The following is an 18,813-nucleotide window of genomic DNA, read 5'->3' on the forward strand; positions in this document are numbered from 1 at the left end:
CGGACCGGGACCGCGGCGCTGATGGGAACGAAGTCTCTGCCCAGCAGGAGGCAGAGATGCCGATGCTACACTTTGTCCTACCTGCTCGTATTCAGTCATAGGGGTGTGATTCTCACATTCAGTCATGGGCAGCACCGCATTCAGTCACTGCTGAAGCCACCCATGTATTTGAATATTGCAAGGTTGTGTATAGATCGGAGGTGATTTTTTGTGCTCCTCACTTTAGCCACGCCGCTCTAGACGCTTCACTGCTGAGGAGACTAGATCGGAGTTGCTGGAGTGAGGTCCTCAAAAAATCCCCTCTGATGTAGACAGTTCAGCACTGTCACCACTAGACCGATGTAGACAGTTCAGCACTGACACCACTAGATCGGAGTTGATTCAAGGATCCTTATACTCACTGCTGTCTAGTCGCCTCTACTGGCTTTTTAATGTTTTTCTTATGCTTTTTTATGCATTTGCTCATGTGATGTTTGCTCCATTAAAAACAAATCAAAAATGATTTTTTACACTGTTATATAATTTATGTATTTTTACACTGTTATATATTTTATGGATTTGGGCAAAATTCTTTTTTTTCCTGATTAATGAAACTTATATTTTTATTGTTGCTTTATGTAATATAAAAATTCCCCTTATCGCTGATTGTTCAGTTTTGCCAGAATGTGACTTCTCCCATTTGTCCACAGTCCTGTCCGCAGCACCGACATTGTGAAGAGTGGAGGGAGCTCCACGGGGAGAGGCGTAAAAGAGCGCCCCCGACAGTCACCATAATGTACAACATGGAAGTGACAAATTATTACAGGAATGTCTAAGGTCACTGGAGAACTGTTATAATTTATGCCACTTTTGTGCTGTGCATTCTGATGATTCTGTCGGCTGCTCCGTCGCTGGCTGAGACTTGTGGACATACAGGAAAATTTGAATTCTAACAAAACTGAACAATCAGAGCTGTGTGTAATTTTTTATATTACAGAAAGCGATAATAAAAAAAACTCACTTTATTTAAAAAAAAAAAATTCACAAAGTGGCCGAGCTTTCTCCCTCTCACAAAAAAATCACCTCCAATCTAGACACAACCTTGCCGGGAGCAGTATTCAAATACATGGGCAGCGCCAGCAGTGAGTGAATGAGGTGCTGCCCATGACTGAATAGCAGGATCACACCCCTATGACTGAATACGAGCTGCTAAGACAAAGTGTATATAAAGTTCATCATTATGCTACCATCGATTTTAAAGCAAAAAGCTTGTTAGTGATGCACATTGCATCACTAACAAAGCAATGGGGGCAGTGTACATAGCAACTAGGACGTGACAGGTTCCCTTTAAAATACGACATTTTATTTTGTTTTTAAAAGTAAATTATTATTATGAATTATATAATCATTAATACAAAAATAAAAATTGTGTCACATTCCTTTTAAATAGGACCTTTCACAAATTGAAAACAAACCTGTCCGCAGGATTTTGCTAAGTAAACTTCAGGCAGTGTCATGTTGGGGCTGCTGCACTGATTAAAATGATACCTGAGGTGAAGAAATCCGTCTTGTGGTTCTTGTGTAATCATTGTTTGCAGTTTTGAGTTAATGAGATTCTTGTGCTCTGGGGCGGGACTGTAGGCCGGGTCTTATCCTGATACTCTGGGCCAGATTAGCAAGAACAGATCTGCCCACAGGCCGCCCCAAAGGACAAGTATGTTCTGTATCATAGAGACAGCCAGAAAGAGAGACAGATAGGGGCGGCCTGTAGACAGGGTTTTATCTTGCTGATCTGGCCTAGAGCACCAGGATAAGACCCTGCCTACAGTCCTGCCCCAGAGCACGGGCATATCATTAACTAAAAACTGCAAACACTAATTACACAAGAACCACAAGACGGATTTCTTCACCTCAGGTATCATATTAATTAGTGTAACGGCACCAACATGATAACGCCTGTAGTTTACCGTATATACTCGAGTATAATACGAATTTTTCAGCATTTTCATTCTCTTTAGTAGTGGGCACGGTACTAAAGAGAATGAATATTCACTCTTCTTCTCCACACTGCGAGGCAGTGAGAGGGATCATATGCGAGGGACGATATGTGTCTCCTAGGATGTGCATAGAAGCATTTTGAACCCGCTGGAGTGCATGGCAATCACAGACATAGCTGTGGTTGCAGTGCAGGAAAAAAGTAAAGTTTGAACTTGGTCAAGCTTTTGGCTAAGTTAGATTTAAGAAAACCCAGCATGGGATGGGCTTTTATTCTTGGAGTAGACTACAGGATGACAGTGGGGCGGTCCACTCCCTCCAGCCCGGGTCTTGCATGTGGCTCATGTCCACAGTTCTTATTTAAAAACCTGCAGCAAAGGTTTGGATGTGTCAGTGTTTTGTCTACAAGTTGCAGTGCAGCTGGCTTTGCAATACAGGCCTGTGTGAAGCTGAGCACAGAGCCAAGAGAAGCAAAACTCCTGGCACTCCTCAGCGTGACACGTCGGTGCCATCGCCCACGGTAACGGGTTTGGAGAAAGACTGTGTTACGACCCAGCTGTGATCAGGAGGATACCGTTTACCTTTACTTTGTGAGTTTGTTAAGAATAAAGACATTTAAGTTAAACTTTACTGGGTCAGTGCCTCATTACGGCACAGTGTGAATACCACCGCAGTACAACGCACATAGTCCCGGTGTGGAGAGGAGTGAACATGCCGGCAGCAGCAGCTCACATCAGCGTCTAAGGGCGCATGGCTGTGACACCATGCGCTGCTCAGATGCTGACATGAGCTGCTGCAGAACAGGACGCAGTGCTGGAGTAGAGGTGAGGAAGGAAGGTGAGTATAAGTGTTTATTTTTTTATGTGTACGGTGATGGGGCCATGCATATTAGGATTGGCGGATGAGGAAACCATACATACTAGGATTGGGGGATGAGGGGGCCATGCATGCTAGGATTGGGGGATGAGGGGACCATGCATACTAGGATTGGGGGATGAGGGGGCCATGCACACTAGGATTGGGGGATGAGAGGGCCATGCATACTAGGATTGGGGGGTGAGGAGGCCATACATACCAGGATTGGGGGATGAGGGGGCCATGCATACTAGGATTGGGGAATGAGGGGGCCATGCATACTAGGATTGGGGAATGAGGGGGCCATGCATACTAGGATTGGGGGATGAGGGGGCCATGCATACTAGGACTGGGGTATGAGGGGGCCATACATCCCAAGATTGGGGGATGAGGAGGCCATGCATACCAGGATTGGGGGATGAGGAGGCCATGCATACCAGGATTGGGGGATGAGGAGGCCATGCATACCAGGATTGTGGGATGAGGAGGCCATGCATACCAGGATGGGGGATGAGGAGGCCATGCATACCAGGATTGGGGGATGAAGGGGCCATGCATACCAGGATTGGGGGATGAAAGGGCCATGCATACCAGGATTGGGGGATGAGGAGGCCATGCATACCAGGATTGGGGGATGAGGAGACCATGCATACCAGGATTGGGGGATGAGAAGGCCATGCATATCAGGATTGGGGGTGAGGGGGCCATGCATACCAGGATTGGGGTTGAGGGGGCCATGCATACCAGGACTGGGGATGAGGGGGCCATGCATACCAGGATGGGGAAATTTACCAGTAGCTGCTACATTTCCCACCCAAGGCTTATACTCGAGTCTATGTTTTCCCAGGTTTTTTTTTGTAAAATTAGGTGCCACGGCTTATACTTGGGTCGGCTTATACTCGAGTATATACGGTACTTAGCAAAATTCTGCTGACAGGTTCGCTTTAAGCATGATAAACTCTAGATTCCTGCATGTAATGGCAGAAATTTAGATGAAAAAGTTACATTTTATAATTTTTCTTCTTCCGCGCTCTGTTGTGGAGATATAGGGTGCCACAATTTCTGGTGCCAATTTTCTTCTCATTCAACTTGACGTTTCATTTTGTTCAACTCTGTGGACATGTACTTTCAACCCACTATGATGCTGTTCAATCATAAAAGGAATAAAATATAGCTTTTATTATATATAGTTTAAAAAACACACATATGTACATATCCAGCACAGTAGACATGAAAACACATTGTTAGCAAATGTGTCCACAGTCACAGCACAAATACACAAAAACAGAAATGAATGTACCAGCCTATATTGTCTGCATGGATGGAGTAACAGGTTCAGTACAAATGGAAGCACGATTATACAGAAATAAATGTACACCAAGACCATATATATCAGAAAACATAATCAAATATTATTAATTACAACAATACAAAAAATATATAAAACATGTTAAAAATGGGAAACCACAAGATAAGATCCCTATAAACCATAGAAAACTATGATACCAGCAGGAGATGGATAAGTTAGACATATGTGGAATTGAGCGATAATCTAGATCATTTTCATGGAAAAGGCTGTTGTTTCATACTACTGCTGGGATTGTGGCGCCATCTTGTGGTTTCCCATGTTCAACATGTTTTAATAAGTCAAAATGTTTTTGCATTGTTGTAATGAATACAATTTGATATGTATTTTGATATATAATATATGGCTCTGGTATATATTTATTTCTGTATGATTGAATGAAAACATATTGGTAGGTGAACCAACTGGGACCCTAGTTGTCATGGATGACAGAGTGGGCCAAAAAGAGAAGCTGTCAGCACAAAATTGGAATTTAAAGTAAAGACATACTTTAGATGGTGCTGTAATATTGATTAAATTGATACCTTTGGTGAAGAAAGCCGCTTTGTTGTTCTTCTTTAAATCACCACGTCAGTGTTTTTTTTTTATTACAGCGCTGGAGTGGTGCTTCTAATCTAAGGTCCCTGCCCCCAATCTTTTTGTTACCAGCCGCCGTCTTCACCTTCTATCAGCGCCGCTCCAGTCGTCTTCTGCAGTTTGTGACCTGCCGGATCGCTCCAGTGTTTGCTGGACAATCCGGAGGTCAATTTTCAATGCAAGATCTTATGACTATTACCTTTTGACTTCCGATCAGTCAGAAGTTGCGGTCACAAGGTGGCGCCGCGGGACTAGAGCATCGTCGATGAAAGGTGAGGACGACGGCGGGTAAGTATTATACTAGGGTCAGGGACCTTAGATAAGCACTGCAATAATAAAAACCTGCTGGAGTGGTGCTTTAATCCCCATTTGAAGTTTTCTTCTAATCAGATCTCGTTCACAGGGGCTGGACTGTACACTCTGTCTTCTCCTCCCTGTCTGTGATTCCCGGCCCCTCTGGTCTGTGAATAATAGGACCCTGCTTTTTCAGTGACCTTCCTGCTATTTTCGAAATCTCGCACCATCATTACCATGGGCAGCGAATGCGCAGATTGAGTTTTCAGCTCAATGACATCTTTTAGAGATGACTACATGCGCTGCCCATGGCAATGATAGAGCCATGTTATTGTAGGTCAGCCGGTAACTTAATCTGCGCCTGGGCCTTCCATGGCAAAGACAGTGTGAAATCTCAGCAGAGCAGGAAGGTGACTGAAGAATCACTACTCTGACAACCCCTTCTCCATCACTATGTTTCCCCCAAATATATTAACCCCTTCATGACTGGAGCATTTTCCGTTTTTGCGTTTTCGTTGTTTGCTCCCCTTGTTCCCAGAGCCATAACTTTATTATTTCTCTCTCAATATGGCCGTGTGAGGGCTTATTTTTTGTGGGACAAGTTTTACTTTTGAACGACATCATTGGTTTTATCATATCATGTACTGGAAAACGGGAAAAAAAAATCCAAGTGCTGTGAAATTGCAAAAACAGTGCAATTCCACAGGTTTTTTTTTTTTTTTTTACCACGTTTACTGAATGCTAAAACTGACCTGCCATTATTATTCTCCAGGTCATTACGAGTTCGTAGACACCAAACATGTATAGGTTCTTCTTTATTTAAGTGATGAAAAAAATTTCAAAGTTTGCTAAAAAAAAAAAAAAAAAAAAAAAAGGCACCATTTTCCAAGACCCCTAGTGTCTCCATTTTTTGGGATCTTTGATCGGGTGAGGGCTTATTTTTTGCGCGCCGAGCTGATGCCATTTTGGGGTAGATCCAATGTTTTGATCGCCTGTTATTGCATTTTATTGCAATGTTGCGGCGACCAAAAAAAAACGTAATTCTGGCATTTAGAATTTTTTTCTTGTTACGCCGTTTACCGATCGGATTAATTTTTTTTCATATTGATCGGGAGATTCTGAACGCGGCAATACCAAATATGTGTATGTGTTTTTTTGTTATTTTTTAATTGTTTTATTTTAAATGGGGCGAAAGGGGGATGATTTAAACTTTTTTATATTTTTTTAACATTATTAAAACTTTTTTTTTTTTTACTTTTTGCTTGCTTCAATAGTCTTCATGGGAAACTAGAAACAGCACTTGCCTGATCGGCTCTGCTACATACAGGCAATGAGCAGATCGCCTCTGTGTAGCACAAATGCTCACTTGCTATGGGCTCATAGCAATCTGGCCATGACCATCACTGGGGTCATGCGAACCAATCGGTGATCCATGATCATGTAAAAGACGCGCTTCCGGCGTGGTTAAATGGCGCTGTCAGAGATTGACAGCAGCATTTAGCTAGTTAACAGCCGCGGGTGGATCGCGATTCCACCCGCTGCTGTTGCGGGCACATGTCAGCTGTATGGATGAGGTTGATGATCCGGGGGTTATGACGTGGTGTGTACTATTACGTACCACGTCATAAAGAGGTTAATAACCTCTATACTCACCTCTTGGTGTCGGCATTAGCTCTCCCGGGGCTCCTGTAACATAACTTCATTCCCACAGTCCTGATCGAAATGTCATGCCCACTGAGAAGGTCAGAACTGTGCCAGCGTGGTCACTTGACTGTGCCGACTTCTCCCTAACTGTATGTTTTTCTGGCTTATTCCTCTGTAGGGTATCCAAATTTTGGAGCGTAAGACATATGGCTGGACCCGTAGTGTGGTTCAAATTATTGGAACATTACTGCCATTGGAATCGTGCCCTCGACCTCATTTCCAGGTTGGTGCACTTCTAAGTCATGTGAATCCACAGTGTATTAAAATGAACCGGTTGTGTGAAAAACCGCTATTAACCTGCCGATATGGGTTTAATCTGCAGGGAAATAGCATTCTGACCATGTGTTGCCACTGCACTAGGAGCCTGTCTGCCGGGAGGAAATTAACTTTATCCCCCGGAAGCCTCCCGCTTTCAGTCATAGGGGTGTAAACTGTAACAATGCGTGCCCAGGATGGGTTGCATTTTGAAATATGTAAAGGCGGCCATCTTGGATAACTTTTTTGGAAAATCCTTTTAAATGGAACTTATCTGGCCAAATCACTGACTGTGGCCTCCAATGTGAAATCAAGCAGTGATGTCAACACTTGTGAATTATTAGGTAGCATCATTATTCACAGTAGAGGCTTAAAGCGGATCTATTCCTCCTGCTGCTGAGATCTCACACTTCTCAGTACAAGCTGCAGCTGCAAGTCAGGTTGGGTGGAGATTAAAAACACTACAGCTTCTGAGCTCTCTAACTCTGTAGGTGGACTCATAAAAATGAACATCCTATTATATCAGTATCATACAGCCATTCTGACCTGTTTCGCTAGGTTTAAGCCATCTATCTAACAATGTATATGATTTGAATTGTGGCATCCGTTGACAGATCCACTGTAAAGAGGACACACCACTCTTTTTTTGCATATACCACTCTTGTTCTCAGTATCTGTCATCACGAATGTCCAAGAGGTTCCAGAAATGAATCTAAAGGTTTGCCATCCCTTATGATTTCATGCCTATACTTGTGGCATCACCACTGTTTGTGGAGCCTTAAAGGGAGTCTGTCGGAAGGATCAACCAACCTAAGCCGTCTATGTGGCGTGTAGGTCATAGAAAGTTGAATACAATGATACCTTCATGTCTGCGATCTGATGTCATATTCCAGAGAAATTCACATTTTCTTAATATGTAAATGAGCTGTGGGTCGGACGTGGATCTCCCTGAGAATCTGCCTCCAGAGTTTATTGAGCTTATTTTAAATGAAAGGACACATTACCAGTGTGAGAGATGTAGATCAGGAGAGCAGACTGTCAGTCATTACATGTCTCACACTGGTAACAGAACCTTTCATTCAAATTGAACTCTGGAGTCAGATTCTCCAGGAGATCTATGTTGGGGCCATGATTAAGAGCTCGTGTAGACCGTTGTGCTAACATGTTTTAAATTTTACTTTTTCATGTTTTAATCTACAAATAAATGTGATGTTTTAATGAATTTTGTGGCTGCTGGATTTTCCACTTTTTTTCACAGCTCATTTACATATTAAGAAAAATGTAGATTTCTTTGGAATAAGCCATCAGATCGCAGATATCAAGGTATCAATTTAGTTAGCTTCCTATGACGTACATGCCCATATAGACGGCTTAGGAGGGTTGATCCTACTGACAGATTCCCTTTAAATGGTACAGTGATAAAGTGTAGTTAGATTATATATATATATATATACACAGTGCAGACCAAAAGTTTGGACACACCTTTTCACTTAAAGATTTCTCTGTATTTTCATGACTATGAAAATTGTACATTCACACTGAAGGCATCAAAACTATGAATTAACACATGTGGAATTATATACTTAACAAAAAAGTGTGAAACAACTGAAAATATGTCTTATATTCTAGGTTCTTCAACGTAGCCACCTTTTGCTTTGATGACTGCTTTGCACACTCTTGGCATTCTCTTGTTGAGCTTCAAGAGGTACTCACCGGAAATGGTTTTCACTTCACAGGTGTGCCCTGTCAGGTATAATAAGTGGGATTTCTTGCCTTATAAATGGGGTTGGGACCATCAGTTGTGTTGTGCAGAAGTCTGATGGATACACAGCTGATAGTCCTACTGAATAAACGGTTAGAATTTGTATTATGGCAAGAAAAAAGCAGCTAAGTAAATAAAAACGAGTGGCCATCATTACTTTAAGAAATGAAGGTTAGTCAGTGCGAAAAATTGGGAAAACTTTGAAAGTGTCCCCAAGTGCAGTTGCAAAAACCATCAAGCGCCACAAAGAAACTGGCTCACATGAGGACCGCCCCAGCAAAGGAAGACCAAGAGTCACCTCTGCTTCTGAGGATAAGTTTATCCAAGTCACCAGCCTCAGAAATCGCAGGTTAACAGCAGCTCAGATTAGAGACCAGGTCAATGCCACACAGGGTTCTAGCAGCAGACACATCTCTACAACAACTGTTAAGAGGAGACTTTGTGCAGCCGGACTTCATGGTAAAATAGCTGCTAGGAAACCACTGCTAAGGACAGGCAACAAGCAGAAGAGACTTGTTTGGGCAAAAGAACAAAAAGAATGGACATTAGACTAGTGGAAATCTGTGCTTTGGTCTGATGAGTCCAAATTTGAGATCTTTGGTTCCAACCACCGTGTATTTGTGCGACACAGAAAAGGTGAACGGATGGACTCTACATGCCTGGTTCCCACCATGAAGCATGGAGGAGGAGGTGTGATGGTGCCGGGGTGCTTTGCTGGTGACACTATTGGGGATTTATTCAAAATTGAAGGCATACTGAACCAGCATGGCTACCACAGCATCTTGCAGCGGCATGCTATTCCATCCGATATGCATTTAGTTGGACCATCATTTAGTTTTCAACAGGACAATGACCCCAAACTCACCTCACTGGCCTCCACAGTTACCAGACCTGAACCCAATCGAGATGGTTTGGGGTGAGCTGGACGGCAGAGTGAAGGCAAAAGGGCCAACAAGTGCTAAGCATCTCTGGGAACTCCTTCAAGATTGTTGGAAGACTACCTCTTGAAGTTCATCAAGAGAATGCCAAAAGTGTGTAAAGCAGTCATCAAAGCAAAAGGTGGCTACTTTGAAGAACCGATTATAAGACATATTTTCAGTTGTTTCACACTTTTTTGTTAAGTATATAATTCCACATGTGTTAATTCATAGTTTCGATGCCTTCAGTGTGAATGTACAATGTACAATTTTCATAGTTATGAAAATATAGAAAAATCTTTAAAGGAGAAGGTGTGTCCAAACTTTTGGTCTGTACTGTATATATATAATTTAGAAAAAAAAAATTATATAATATAATGCAGGGTGGGCCATTTAGCCATTTATATGGATACACCTAAATTAAATGTGAATGGTTGGTGATATCAACTTCCTGTTTGTGACACATTAGTATATGGGAGGGGGAAAACTTTTCCAGATTGGTGGTGACCATGGCGGCCATTTCGAAGTCGGCCATTTTGGATCCAACTTTATTTTTTTCAATGGGAAGAGGGTCATGTGACACATCAAACTTATTGATAAGTTCATAAGAAAAACAATGATGTGCTTGGTTTTAACGTAACTTTATTCTTTCATGAGTTTTTTACAAGTTTTTTACAAGTTTATGACCACTTATAAAATGTGTTCAAAGTGCTGCCCATTGTGTTGGATTGTCAATGCAACCCTCTTCTTCCACTCTTGACACATTGATAGCAGCACCGCAGAAGAAATGCTAGCACAGGCTTCCAGTATCCGTTGTTTCAGATGCTGCACATCTCGTATCTTCCCAGCATAGACAGTTGCCTTCAGATGACCCCAAAGATAAAAGTCTAAGGGGGTCAGATCAGGAGACCTTGGTGGCCATTCAACTGGCCCACGATGACCAATCCACTTTCCAGGGAACTGTTCATGTAAAAATGCTCGGACCTGACACCCATAATGTGGTGGTGCACCATCTTGTTGGAAAAACTCAGGGAACTTGCCACCTTCAGTGCATAAAGAGGGCAACACATCATCTTGTAGCAATTTCAAATATCCAGTGGCATTCAGGTTTCCATTGATGAAGAATGGCCCCACTATCTTTGTACCCCATATACAACACCATACCATCAAGATACGAGATGTGCAACATCTGAAACAACGGATACTGGAAGCCCGTGCTAGCATTTCTTCAGCGGTGCTGCTATCAATGTGTCAAGAGTGGAAGAAGAGGGTTGCATTGATAATCCAACACAATGGGCAGCACTTTGAACACATTTCATAAGTGGTCATAAACTTGTAAAAAAATCATGAAATAATAAATAAAACCAAGCACACCATTGTTTTTCTTATGAAATTCTCAATAAGTCTGATGTGTCACATGACCCTCTTCCCATTGAAAAAAATAAAGTTGGATCCAAAATGGCTGATTTCAAAATGGCCACCATGGTCATCACCCATCTGGAAAAGTTTTCCCCCTCTCATATACTAATGTGCCACAAACAGGAAGTTGATATCACCAACCATTCCCATTTAATTTAGGTGTATCCATATAAATGGCCCACCCTGTATGTACACTGCTCAAAAAAATAAAGGGAACACTCAAATAACACATCCTAGATCTGAATGAATGACATATTCTCATTGAAAACTTTGTTCTCTACAAAGCTGAATGTGCTGACAACAAAATCACACAAAAATCATCAATGGAAATCAAATTTATTAACCAATGGAGGCCTGCATTTGGAGTCACCCTCAAAATGAAAGTGGAAAAACACACTACAGGCTGATCCAACTTTGATGTAATGTCATTAAAACAAGTCAAAATGAGGCTCAGTATTGTGTGTGGCCTCCACGTGAGTGTATGACCTCCCTGCAACGCCTGGGCATGCTCTTGATGAGGTTGCGGATGGTCTCCTGTGGGATCTCCTCCCAGACCTGGACTAAAGCATCTGCCAACTCCTGGACAGTCTGTGGTGCAACGTGACGTTGGTGGATGGAGCGAGACATGATGTCCCAGATGTGCTCAATCAGATTCAGGTCTGGGGAACGGGTGGGCCAGTCCATAGCTTCAATGCCTTCATCTTGCTGGAACTGCTGACACACTCCAGCCACATGAGGTCTGGTATTGTCCTGCATTAGGAGGAACCCAGGGCCAACCGCACCAGCATATGGTCTCACAATGAGTCTGAGGATCTCATCTTGGTACCTAATGGCAGTGAAGCTACCTCTGGCGAGCACATGGAGGGCTGTGTGGCCCTCCAAAGAAATGCCACCCCACACCATTACTGACCCACTGCCAAACCGGCCATGCTGAAGGATGTTGCAGGCAGCATATCGCTCTCCATGGAGTCTCCATGTCTGTCACATGTGCTCAGTGTGAACCTGCTTTCATCTGTGAAGAGCACAGGGCGGTAGTGGCGACTTTGCCAATCCTGGTGTTCTGTGGCAAATGCCAAGCGTCCTGCACGGTGTTGGGCTGTGAGCACAACCCCCATCTGTGGACGTTGGGCCCTCATACCACCCTCATGGAGTCGGTTTCTAACTGTTTGTGCAGACACATGCACATTTGTGGCCTTCTGGAGGTCATTTTGCAGGGCTCTGGCAGTGCTCCTCCTGTTCCTCCTTGCACAAAGGCGGAGGTAGCAGTCCTGCTGCTGGGTTGTTGCCCTCCTACGGCCCCCTCCATGTCTCCTAGTGTACTGGTCTGTCTCCTGGTAGCGCCTCCAGCCTCTGGACACTACGCTGACAGACACGGCAAACCTTTTTGCCGCAGCTCGCATTGATGTGCCGTCCTGGATGAGCTGCACTACCTGAGCCACTTCTGTGGGTTGTAGAGTCCATCTCATGCTACCACGAGTGTGAAAGCACAACCAACATTCGAAAGTGACCAAAACATCAGCCATAAAGCATTGGTACTGAGATGTGGTCTGTGGTCCCCACCTGCAGAACCACTCCTTTATTGAGGGTGTCTTGATAATTGCCAATAATTTCCATCTATTGTCTATTCCATTTACACAACAGCATGTGAAATTGATTGTCAATCAGTGTTGCTTCCTAAATGGACAGTTTGATTTCATACAAGTTTGATTTACTTGGAGTTATATTCTGTTGTTTAAGTGTTCCCTTTATTTTTTTGAGCAGTATATTTCATGAAGACACAGGCAGCACTCCACTCTTCAGTGAAAAATGGTGATTTATTGACACATAGTCATTGCAGTGGCAACGTTTCGTTCCTAGTGAGGAACTTTTTGTAGGCACTTTCCATGTCTACAGATCGGTGTGGGTCGGGGCCGGCAAAAATGGAAAGTGCCTACAAAAGTATACATACAAAGAATGAATTCAAAGTTGAGTTACTTTTCAAGAATTAATTTACGGGTTTGTCTCGGAGATAATTCCCGCACAATTCCTATCACTCCCAATGTCCTGCATGCCAAAGGGCAATTGAGCTCCTGACATTTGATCCTGCAGCATGGCTGAGTTACTCACACAACCTGTGTGAATTCCCATGCTGCAAGCAGATCCAGCAATCTGACTGGCTTCAGAGCAATGCTTGCAAGCCCACTAACCTTACCTATGAAACCGGACACCTCTGATAGACTACAGACATACCTTCCAACTTTTGAATAAGAAAGAGGGACACGCCCTATGGTGCACATAGTGTGCCAAGCTAATTTCTGCTTTCCACCAAGCCAGTACCCTAACCTTGCCCAGTTATTTATATGTGCCCACACCAAAATATTGCTCTTAGTAAAGCCCTTAGTGTATCCACACAGCTTGGTAAGACTTTCCTTGCCCCAAAAATGTCCTTCACTCACAGTATGATGCCCCCCAGCTTTTCACACAGTTAGAGGCCCCCATAGTACATTGCCACACATGCAGTCTGATGCTACATCAGCACACACAAATCTGTCAAATCAACACGCAAATACTCAACTCTCCTACAACATCCACACATTTCCTGTGTATTTCTCCTCTTCTCCTACAACAGGCACACATTGCCTGTGTCCTGCTCCTCTTGACCTACAACAGGCACACTTTGCCTGTGTCACGTTCCTCTTGTCCTACAACTTCCACACATTGCCTGTGTCCTGCTCCTCTTGTCCTACAACTTCCATACATTGCCTGTGTCCTGCTCCTCTTCTCCTACAACAGCCACACCTTGTCTGTGTCCTGCTCCTCTTCTCCTACAACAGCCACACATTGACTGTATCCTGCTCCTCTTCTTCTACAATAGCCACACATTGCCTGTGTCCTGCTCCTCTTCCTTTACAACAGCCACACCTTGTCTGTGTCCTGCTCCTCTTCTCCTACAACACTTACACGTTGCCTGTGTTCTGCTCCTCTTCTCCTACAACACTCACACATTGCCTGTGTCCTGCTCTTCTCCTACAACAGCCACACATTGCCTGTGTCCTGCTCATTTTCTTCTACAACAGCCACACATTGCCTGTGTCCTGCTCCTCTTCCTCTACAACACTCACAACTTGTCTGTTTCCTGCTCCTCTTCTCCTACAACAGCCACACATTGCCTGTGTCCTGCTCTTCTTGTCCTACAACAGGCACACATTGCCTGTGTCCTGCTCCTCTTGTCCTAAACAGGCACACATTGCCTGTGTCCTGCTCCTCTTGTCCTACAACATCTACACATTGCCTGTGTCCTGCTCATTTTCTCCTACAACAGCCACACTTTGCATGTGTCCTGCTCCTCTTCTCCTACAACAGCCACACCTTGCCTGTGTCCTGCTCCTCTTCTCCGCTGCCTAGTCACGGGACACGAGAATGTCTTGTGACCAGAAGGTCCAGGCAGGGCTTTCTATGATTACACAAGTGGTCAAAATTGTTGGTACTCCTCGTTTATTGAAAGAAAAACCCACATTGGTCACAGAAATAACTTGAATCTGACAAAAGTAATAATAAATTAAAAATATATGAAAATGAACAAATGAAAGTCAGATCTTCATTTTCAACCCTGCTTCCACATAATTTAGAAAAAAAATTAAACTCATGAAATAGGCCTGAACAGAAATGATGGTACCCCTGAAAATAATGTGACAAAAGGAACATGTTAAATCAAGTTGTGTCCACTAATTAGCATCACGGGTGTTTACAATCTTGTAATCAGTCAGTGGGCCTGTATATAGGGCTACAGATTGTGCTGTTTGGTGACATGGTGTGTACCACACTCAACATGGACCAGAGGAAGAAAAGGAAAGAGTTGTCTCAGGAGATTAGAAAGAAAATTATTGACAAGCATGTTAAAGGTAAAGGTTATAAGACCATCTCCAAGCAACTTGATGTTCCTGTGACTATAGTTGCACATATTATTCAGAAATTTAAGATCCATGGGACTGTAGCCAACCTCCCTGGAAGTGGCCGCAGGAGGAAAATTGATGACAAATCAAAGAGACGGATAATACGAATGGTAACAAAAGAGCCCAGGATAACTTCTAAAGAGATTAAAGGTAAACTTCAAGATCAAGGAACATCAGTGTCAGATCGCACCATCCGTCGTTGTTTGATCCAAAGTGGACTTCATGGGAGACGACCAAGGAGAACACCATTGTTGAAACAAAATCGTTAAAAAGCCAGACTGGAATTTGCCAAACTACATGTTGACAAGCCACAAAGCTTCTGGGAGAATGTCCTATGGACAGATGAGACAAAAATGAAAGTTTTTGGCAAGGCACATCAGCTCTATATTCACAGACAGAAAAATGAAGCATATCAAGAAAAGAACACTGTCCCTACTGTGAAACATGAAGAAGGCTCTGTTTTGTTCTGGGGCTACTTTGCTGCATCTGGCACAGGGTGTCTTGGATCTGTGCAGGGTACAATGAAATCTCAAGACTATCAAGGGACTCTAGAGAGAAATGTGCTGCCCACTGTCAGAAAGCTTGGTCTCAGTCGCAGGTCATGGGTCTTGCAACAGGATAATTACCCAAAACACACAACTAAAAACACCCAAGAATGGCTAAGAGGAAAACATTGGACTATTCTGAAGTGGCCTTCTATGAGCTCTGACCTAAATCCTATTGAGCATCTTTGGAAAGAGCTGAAACATGCCGTCTGGAAAAGGCAACCTTCAAACACGAGACAACTGGAGGAGTTTGCTCATGAGGAGTGGGCCAAAATACCTGTCGAGAGGCGCAGAAGTCTCATTGACAGTTACAGGAATGGTTTGATTGCAGTGATTGCCTCAAAAGGTTGTTCAGCAAAATATTAAGTTAAGAGCACCATCATTTCTGTCCAGGCCTATGTCATGAGTTTAATTTTTTTATTCTGTGGAAGCAGGGTTGAAAAGCAATGACTGACTTTCATTTGTTCATTTTCATAGATTTTTAATTTATTATTACTTTTATCAGATTCAAGTTATTTCTGTGACCATTGTGGGTTTTTCTTTCATTAAACGAGGGGTACCAACAATTTTGACCACGTGTGTCTATAGACTGATGGGTGGAGGAAGGAGCTGATGCTTCCCTGTGCCATTTTTAAAGCCACCTGTATCTGTGACATTAGGACACAAATACAGTTGAAGTCGGGACATATTCCCGACCTCCCAGAATAGCGGGACAGCTCCCTAAATTTGAGACAGTCCCCTGGGTCTGGGAAGGTTGAGGGGTATGTACAGAGGTGGCTGGTACACTAGGCAATGTGCGTAAACTATAGAATTAAAAATCCTTCCATTCTTGAGAGCAGAAAGTTTTTTTAAAAAAAGAAGCAAATTGATTGCAAGGTTGCTTGTTTTTAAAAGCACTTTGCAATTTTATCCATATATCTTTATGAGAAAACCCCCTTTAAAGGTAACCTGATGTTATGCACACGCCCGGGCTAGAGCGGCGTGTGCATGTGATTGGTAGTGATTCCACTGGACCGTGCCGGAGAGTGTATGCCTGGAGGGGCGTAACTAAGTATCTGCCCGATCCGACCAGGGTCGCACGACGGCATACGACGCCAGAGCACCAAGGAGGAACCGAGCAGAGGGACCAGGTGCTACTCCAGGACAGACCCCGGACACGGCTGTTGACCCACACAGGGGAATACAGGAACAGACTGGTAGACTGGCACACAGACTGGGATGCAGGCAGGCGGATATGCAGGCAGGCGGGTATGCAGGCAGGCGGGCAGGCAGGCGGGTAAAGGTAAGCACAGATAGAGTGCAGAAGACTGAGCAGGGAGGACAGGGCTCTGTTCACACAGAACAGACAGGAACTGAGTGTACGGAGGAGACCGACACTGCAGCGGGATACAGGAGCGGGTCTGGGAATACTGCCCCCAGAGAGGCGGGATGAAACAGGCTAGGAGCGTGCTCAGACAGGACAGACAAGATACACAGAAAGGACTCAGTTCAGACACGGGAACTAATACCGTAAAGCAGGAGACATACAGGACTAGTTCAGACACGGGAGCTGACACCGCAAAGCAGGAAACATACAGGACTTAGTTCAGACACGGGAACTAATACCGAAAAGCAGGAGACATACAGGACACAGTTCAGACACGGGAGCTGACACCGCAAGGCAGGAGACATACAGGACTTAGTTCAGACACGGGAACTAATACCGTAAAGCAGGAGACATACAGGACACAGTTCAGACACGGGAGCTGACACCGCAAGGCAAGAGACATACAGGACTTAGTTCAGACACGGGAACTAATACCGTAAAGCAGGAGACATACAGGACACAGTTCAGACACGGGAGCTGACACCGCAAAGCAGGAAACATACAGGACTTAGTTCAGACAGGCCTGGAAATAAGCCTCCAGGAAAGGCGGACAGGGAAACAAAGACGGGACCTGGCACCTTCAGAGTGCAAGCACACACTGAAAGAAACACTTATGCTCAGGCCGGGATAGAAGGGAGCTGCTGAGCTATATACCAAGTGTCAGACAGCAATAGGCTGAGGACGCACAAGGGGCGTGACCCACAGCAGGTACAAAGAGCAGGAAGTGATCGGGCGCCGCCCTTAAGCAGCAGAAACAGACACAGACACAAACAAGACAGCATGGAGGGAAGCCAGAGAGACATTCTGGACAGGAGATCAAGTGCGCGCTCCTGCACAGTGGGAGATGGACCACTATGCAAGGACGCCGCCAGGTATGTTACAGTACCTCCCCCCTTACGCCCCCTCTTCTTCAGGCCTGCCAGAATCTTCCGCAGGGAATTCGAGGACCAATCGTTCACTGGGTTGGAGGGAGACAGAGACTTGAGGGTAATCTCTGCTTCGAGGTACATCTTGTCAAGCTCACAGGAAGAAATAGACGGGTTATCAGGTACATAATGAGGAAAACTCACTGTCTCTTTGTTATCTGGTGGTATCCCGGAGGATTCAGGAAACAACTGGAGGTCCTCCGCCGGGTCAGAAGAGTACTGAGGCTCAGAGAAAACATCTGCTTCAGAGTACACTAGGTCGGACTCACTGGAGGAAGCAGGCGAGGTATCAGGTACAGGAAATAGGAAAGTCTCTGTCCATTCACCACCAGGTGGCACCCCGAAGGGTTCTAAACACAACTGGAGGTCCTCCGCCTGGTCGGAGGGGTGTAGAGACTCGGGAGTAACTTCTGCTTCGGAGAACACTAGGTCGGACTCACTGGAGGAAGCAGGCGAGGTATCAGGTACAGGAAATAGGAAAGTCTCTGTCCATTCACCACCAGGTGGCACCCCGAAGGGTTCTAAACACAACTGGAGGTCCTCCGCCTGGTCGGAGGGGTGTAGAGACTCGGGAGTAACTTCTGCTTCGGAGAACACTAGGTCGGACTCACTGGAGGAAGCAGGCGAGGTATCGGGTACCGAGTATAGGAAAGTCTCTGTCCATTCACCACCAGGTGGCACCCCGAAGGGTTCTGAACACAACTGGAGGTCCTCCGCCTGGTCGGAGGGGTGTAGAGACTCGGGAGTAACCTCTGCTTCAGAGTACACTAGGTTGGACTCACTGGACGAAGCGAGCGAGGTATCAGGTCCAGGATATAGGAAAGTCTCTGTCCATTCACCACCAGGTGGCACCCCGAAGGGTTCAGAACACAACTGGAGGTCCTCCGCCTGGTCGGAGGGGTGTAGAGACTCGGGAGTAACC

The 18,813-nt window shown here is 44.6% G+C and overlaps 1 protein-coding gene across 1 annotated transcript in view; it reads left to right on the top strand.

The window, feature by feature from the left end:
* Positions 1-18,813, top strand: part of LOC141176265 (mitochondrial fission regulator 2-like) — an 84,039-nt gene that overhangs the window by 35,430 nt on the left and 29,796 nt on the right. Inside the window, exon 3 of the mRNA XM_073660226.1 lies at positions 6,890-6,992. Coding sequence (XP_073516327.1) covers positions 6,890-6,992 — 103 coding nt within the window. The remainder of the gene's footprint in view (positions 1-6,889; positions 6,993-18,813) is intronic.

This window comes from Phyllobates terribilis, unplaced genomic scaffold, assembly GCF_046119375.1.
Source record: "Phyllobates terribilis strain yellow unplaced genomic scaffold, ASM4611937v1 Scaffold_21__1_contigs__length_20361869, whole genome shotgun sequence".
Taxonomy (NCBI): domain Eukaryota; kingdom Metazoa; phylum Chordata; class Amphibia; order Anura; family Dendrobatidae; genus Phyllobates; species Phyllobates terribilis.